Source organism: Phalangium opilio, unplaced genomic scaffold, assembly GCF_054372755.1.
Source record: "Phalangium opilio isolate 3A_F unplaced genomic scaffold, DU_Popi_V2 ptg000089l_1, whole genome shotgun sequence".
NCBI lineage: Eukaryota > Metazoa > Arthropoda > Arachnida > Opiliones > Phalangiidae > Phalangium > Phalangium opilio.
The window spans coordinates 8,399,019-8,406,193 of NW_028324194.1; the positions used below are offsets into that span (position 1 = coordinate 8,399,019).

Sequence of the window (7,175 nt, forward strand, 5' to 3'; positions counted from 1 at the left end):
AACAAACGGCGAATACCCTCGTGAAATACATTTTAGAGCGCGGGGACCGACGTACCGAATGTTACGCGGTTTTTGGTAAAAGAGATCAGAGGGATTTTACGCAACTTCAACAAACAACAAACATATCCAGAAGTCAACGAACTAGCTTGACGGGTAAACGGATGAAACGTACACGCTACGGGGAAACATACCAGAAGTGAGATGAGACTAGAAGTGAAGGGCTCTAGCATTGATAATAGATCCTGGCATTAGTGAACAAATTTGAGGATTTTACGCCGCTTCAATCGCGCCTACGCTAGAGAGAAAAAAATTGGTCGAGTTCCAAAAATATTTCCTACCCCCTTCCCCTCAATCTAAAGCGGCGAAACACGGACGCGGGTGCTTGATTCTAGTTCGGACGTCTACCGCCGCGAGCGTCTCACGTTTTGGAGGGAAAACTCAGAAACCGCTACCAGAGGGCCAACCGTTGGTGTGTTATCAAGAATATTCACTTTCGCCGAGTGAAGAATTTGGTTAGCTCAGTACTTCCTAGTCTCATCTCACTCCTGGTATACAGGTATAATAGCGTCATCACTAAACTTAAGATTAAGCGGCAAATGGTGTACGAATTTTAATTTAATCCTAAATTTTAGTGAATTAAATTAGTTAAGCACGAGTGTTTTACCGAACTGGAACACAAAATAATCTTGCGACATACAAAACTGCTACATGTAGAAACAAGTTGCGAAACCAAAATAAACCTCTCCGACTTTGACGAGAGCCATCTACCCAATTAAGAGATTTTTCTAGTATTTTAATTAAATAAATATAATTTATATTAATTATTTTAATCGTTGGTAATTTACCTTAACATAGGTATTGTTAACGTTTGAAACCTATTGAACACCTTTATCACAATTCTTAAGGCGATTGATTTAGAAAAACAATAATAAATGCCGCAATTGCGTGAATCTTCGATGTCAGCCCTGTCAATGGGAGGCTAGACGTACGTTTCTCGTAACTCTAACCGATCACCGCGTACATCTTAACCCTAACGATGATAATGGAATAGAAGCCAATATTTCTTTCTGTGAACTGCGAATGTGGTACGGAATTGCGAATACGTTTGCTCCGATTTGCCAACTTCGAACGCGATGACAGACAGACAGACAAACACACAGATACGTTCAGTGTAATACCTCTCCGTGACGTCATCGTCATTTGGAGAGGTAAAAAACCCCTTTTATTAGCATAGAAATTTTAATTCCTATAATAAAAAAGCAACGCTTAATTATTAGCTACATGAGTCTAAAATATGACAGAAAGACAAATACATAAGCTTCTTAAGCAGGCTACTAAACAAACGCCAACGATCACAAAACTCCGGGAACTATAGAACCTAAACATCGAGGTTACCAAATAATGCCTAATCTTCTACTCCACGTGCTGCTAGTTAGTTCATGAATGTCAAAATGAAAATTATCCAAACGTGAAAGAGAAACTAATTTTATTTCAAAATAAAGTCACTTCGTCTTCCGATGTACTCTTCTTTCTGCTGGAATGGGTCATTTCTACTCTGATGAACGTTACTTGCTGTACTTGTTTATATCTTGAAGCATAGGGTTATAAACGTATTTATAAGCGTCTATCGCCCATAAAAAGTCTATGTGAGCGTAGTCGGGTTCGACTATTAAGTCTATAACTATATTGGGGATTGATTGCCGCAAGTAATCAATATCCTCTTGGTCAGCAAGCGCGTCTGTTCTACTACTATACAAGGCAATGTTCGCCGTGATCCGACTGATATCGTAAATTGGCGGTGTATCCTGAAATAAAAAAAACATTTTTATTTACACAAATACAATAGTTCGATGTTCCCCAAACGTTTTCGAAAAAACAGGAATGGAATCCTGGGTAAAAGGTGCGACAGATCATTTTAGTCAGTTCAGTTCTAGCACCAGCCGATCAAACCAAATTTACTCGATCAGTTGCGCTTACAATGGCCGTTTTCTGTTTAAGATTTAACCAAGAAGTGATATCTAGTTTATTAGGGAGAAGGTATAAATTCGCCACATTTCCAGCTTTATCTCCAGTCCAGAAGTAGGCCCGGAGTTAATCCCCGCCGCCTCTAAATTACAACCAGCTGCATCTCATTGGTTCTTGAAAACTCACGTCAGCGCGACGCGAATGACGAAAATTACAGTCATATTTTCCGACTGAGGAGAGTGTAGCGAAATGATTCCTCACTATTCTAAGACTAATCACGAGTCTCTGTGGTTAAAACCACTTGGTTAAAAATGGTCTGGATGGTTTTTGCCTACCCTGACCGTTTCAAACCACTTACGAAGCAAAAATTGACTTGATCAAATTACATTTACGCAATTACCTGTCCATATCTCTCTTGATTTTCTTCGGTACCATAATCGTACCTTCCAAATTCGTTCCTCCCCTTGAGCTACAAGCCATAAAAGATGCCTTTAGTTTTAAGACAATCCAATTTTAAATTCGTCCGAAGGCGGCTCTTTACCTGACCATAGTGATCGAGGACATAAGCCGATGTTCCCGAGTTGCTGTGCTGGCTGTACACGGACAGACGAGTCTGCGAAGGAAATAAGCCCACTCAAATTCGTTTCAACGTTACGGATAAGTACACTGATCACTAGTTTTGCTCTAACTAATTCTAGGTCAGTGTTTACCAAATCGGATTAATCGACGAAATTGACAGATTATATTATCGAAAAACTTGTTACGTGGAAGTTCATTAAGTCTATTATGATCCTTCAAATAATAGCTTTGAACGTGGTAACTAACATCTTAAATTGACTTTGTAGGTATAGCTTTTATAAATTAATTAAAATAAAATTCTTGGACTTAATTGTTCCTAATGAAACTTCCGAAGTTTCACATTCAATAGTGGCTTGTTAATTTAAAAGTATTCCGAACCTTAACTTCATTGTAGTTTGTTTGATAATCGATGTACTGAAGCACCAAAATAACAATGCTTTTTCTATGGGAAGCTAAGCCTAACATCTGTGATTTTTCTCTTTATCATCACAGGAGGGTGTGGGTTCTTATCTAGAAGGGCCTATCGTGGGTATCTTTCCACTAGTCCAGCTATGTCTAGTAAGTGCTTGTTTACCACAGGGCCTATAAAATAATTTTTTCTGGAAACATATTAATATCCAAAAAACAAAATCAAGTAAATTATAATCGACCCAAATACTCGCTAGTTCGAAATTTAACTTTGAAAAGCATTGTAATTTTCTACTCTTCGCAATACCTTGTTTAATCGACCCGAATCGATGCCACCGCCAAGTTCATCGGGTAATCGGCATAAAAGGCTTAAAATTGAAACTCCGCAAATAACTCGGCTTCTTACGGATGGTTGCAACGCGGTGGCCGGTATCATCCCCTTTACACCAGTTATAGCGGTTAATTTCTGAAACAAGATGGTGCAGGCCATATTAGACTTTTTTAGCTAAGGCGCTAAGCGACCCCTGGTGAGTCAAAAGGTAAGGATTTAGAGGTGCTCGAAACTGAAATATCCCGTTTTAGGCATAAACACACCATCTTTAAGAAATTTAGCATTATAGCAAGCGGTAGCAATTTTGTTTTTGGAGAAATTAGTCACTTTCTTTGACTCCTTCGCTACTTATTATTTTTGCCTCGGATAAAATTAAATTCAAGCTCTCACCGGAATAAGACCCGTCAATTGGTAGAGTTGAATAATGGGAGAAGTAGCGTGTTCCATTTTGGCCACCGGTGACATGCAGCAAACCAAACTTATCTGAAATGTAAGTACGATGTACTATTACGAGTTGCTCAATTTGTTATTCAAGCGCTCAAATTGTTAATACCTTATCATTGTACTCCGTTCTGGTTGAGAGGAGGGCAAATATGGAAGTAGTCCCCAGTGAATGTCCAATGTAGGTTAATTTCAAACTCGCCGTTTTTCTTAAGATAAAATCAATCATGGCCGGTACGTCATATAAACCCAATTCGTCAATACTAAAATGGGACAAAATTTCAGTACATCATATTTTTGAAAGTTTATACACTAAAATAGCGTTTCTCGAAAAATTGTTCAAATTATAGTTCTTGGAAATCCAAACAAATTCGCGCAACAATCACAATTTTCAAAATTTAACGGCTAAACTTAAAAATATGACCTCATACCTGAACTTCCAATATTCAGGATTCATTGTGGAAAGACTGACGTGTTTTTGCGAGTAAAGATTTCCTCTTAAATTGGCCAAATAAACATCGTAGCCGGCATCCGCCAAAATACAACCTAAAACAGATGGTATAGTAGTTTCAGCAGGAATACATAGATTTAATCCACTTGGAATTTTTAACAGGCCTTATTTCCCCATACTAATATCTGATTGAAGGCAAGGGGATGGGCTTAAAACTTTGTTAAACCGCCCACTCCTCCTACCTTTGCGTTTCATTGGCTATTCACATGTATAAACAACCGTCAACTCTAGGTCTACGAGCTCCTTTAGAACACGCAAATATTACTTGTATAATATCAGAAGCATGACACTCTGTATCCTCTTAATACTTGAGTTATGTAACGTCATTCTTCCCAGGCTGAACCCTTTTTGTTTGATCACCCGCACATCAAACTTCAAATGGGCATCGCACCGTGCTACGGTGAATTCTATAAGCTTTTGGTACTAAATCCTCAGCAATCAACCCACAAACCTTGAGTGTCATGACGTGGGACAAAAATCCACAAGCGCATGCACCTTGGCAAATAGTTAAACGCTGCTAATAGAGTAATGAAGAGGGAACTATTTATCGCGTATGTAAAATGATGTTGAGAAGAATAACGTTACACTTAAGTGGATTTGTGGTACACTTCTCTATTATTATTATTATATACTTCTACTTTTATACATTCGGCAAGAGTTTTCACGAGGTAACGCTATAGTTCATAAGGTCAAAGAAGATGACTCTGAGTTCAAAAGCGTGCAAAACAGCGTTCATTTCAAATATTTGACGGGTTGTTAAAACAATTTCAGTACAGGTAGAGTTTCCGCTCGTTGCACATGTTTTAATAAATAAAGAGTATCTTTTAAAATTTGTTTATCCGCGAAATTGAAGTTTACTCGTGGCATTGCGCCGATTTGTTTACATTTCCCAATATGTTTTATTTTAAATTGGTTTTGTTGGAATATTTTGTTTACCTAGATTTTGATATGGGTAGTAATTCATGACGTAGTCCCACCCGTTTCCGGCTGTACCGTGAACGATCAAGACTGGATTTTTAAATAATTGATATCTGTTTCCTTTGCCGTGGGGTATTCGGTAAAGGGTCAGAATGTATCCATCATCCGTAGTAACTTCGTATTCTTCCACCGGGTATCCCATAGACGTAATCAATTCTGACTAACAATAGAGTAAAAACGAGGAACGTTACGTTATCCATCTTATATACAGGGAGTTTTTGAAAGTATGTCATAACTTATAGGGAGTGTTTTTGGATCAGACTGAGTGAAAAGTTTCAAAGAATATTGGGTCTACAGTATTTAGTTACGGAGGTACGGGCCCCAAACATTGGCCCCTAAAACAAGGAAATTGACACTAATGTGGAGTGCCCATCTTGTCAAACCATTTGAATAGAACCCAATCTAAGATAGTTAATCAGTCTTTATCTAGCAGAAGTGTACTTTTAAAGGTAGAAGTGTGCCTATCATGGGTCGAAAACGTTGGCTCACGAATCCTAACCGGCGTTTCAATGGGAAACCCCTCATTCGACTGCTTCTTCTCACCTACATCCTCCAAGGGTGAATGTTATAAAAACAAGCAAAAACAAATGGACACCCAGACATCAAAATTTCTATTGGGGACATATAGACGTAATCTAGAGTTACGTTCACTTATGTCGCCCTACTTTTTTCAAATTTCCGCTACCGGGGATTCTGGGTCAAGTGCTTACTACGTGTATGTACAACAATAAACTTCCATAATCTAAACCACCTTGTATCTATTTTGTACTAGCTAGCACAGGGTTCTTAACAGGCTTAATGGCTTGGGACTTACTTCCGAAGAATTCAACCAACAAGCCGCTTCTTTTATAGAGTAATGGCAGTACAACGTATGCAAACGTCATACCCTTCCATCCCTTAGCTCAGTGTCACCCCCAATTGGGCGCGTAGAGTATCCCCTCTCACAAGAGCGGGACCACAGTCTACACCTTTCTCTAGTCTTATCTTTCACTTATTGGTCGATCAACCACGATGCAGTGTGGTCAAATTAGGAAATTAACCCATTATGACGGTGGGTAAACAAACAAACGACATTTTTAAATGCATGTAAGATAATTAATTATACTTACAATACTTCTATTGTAATCCGGATCGAATATATTAACCGATAGCGATGGATCACTCTGTAAGGTCGAGCCTACCGTGACCCCGACGGAACCGAGTGTAAATTTGAGTGCATTTGGTACCAATTCGAGCGGGTTTGGAAACGACGAACCGCAAACTGAAACTTCCACTAAGAAACAAACGGCGAATACCCTCGTGAAATACATTTTAGAACGCGGGGACCGATGTACCGAATGTTATACAGTTTTGGTAAAAGTGATCAGAGGGATTCTACGCAACTCTAACAAACGACAAACATTTCCAGAAGTCAACGAACTAGCTTAACGAGTAAACGGATGAAACGTACACGCTACGGGGAAACATACGTATACAGGTATAATAGCGTCATCACTCAACTTAAGAGCAAGCGGCAAATGGATTACGAATTTTAATTTAATCCTAAATTTTAGTGAATTAAACTAGCTAAGCAACCCGGCGTTGCGCGGGTGTTTTATCGAACTGGAACACAAAGTAATCTTGCGATATACAAAACTGCTACATATAGAAACAAGTTGGGAAACCAAAATAAACCTCTCCGAATCGAGACGAGGGTTATCTACCCAATCAAGAGAATTCTTCAATAATTAAATATAATTTGATATTAATTATTTTAATCGTCGGAAATTTACCTTAATCCACCGCCGGAAGTTATGCTTAGCTTAGGATTCATGGGGGATAGTGACGGGAAGAAATTCGTCAGTCGTATGCTACAAAAGCCGAAAATATGTACTGTAGCGGACGACAGAACAATTTCTTCCCGTTACTCACCCCTATGAATCCCGAGCTTAGCCTAACTTCCGGCGAAAGGGAATAAGGTGG

General features: G+C 38.9%; 1 protein-coding gene across 1 annotated transcript; it reads right to left on the reverse strand.

Moving 5' to 3' along the window:
- Positions 1-1,469: 1,469 nt before the first annotated feature.
- Positions 1,470-6,986, reverse strand: LOC149647372 (gastric triacylglycerol lipase-like). Its single transcript, XM_089850218.1, has 9 exons — positions 6,323-6,986; positions 5,172-5,373; positions 4,156-4,270; positions 3,837-3,987; positions 3,674-3,766; positions 3,260-3,418; positions 2,507-2,578; positions 2,366-2,434; positions 1,470-1,805 (listed from the first exon to the last, which is right to left on the reverse strand). The coding sequence occupies exons 1-9, from the start codon at positions 6,521-6,523 to the stop codon at positions 1,566-1,568; spliced, it is 1,302 nt and encodes a 433-aa protein (XP_089706344.1). The 5' UTR covers positions 6,524-6,986; the 3' UTR covers positions 1,470-1,565.
- Positions 6,987-7,175: the final 189 nt, after the last annotated feature.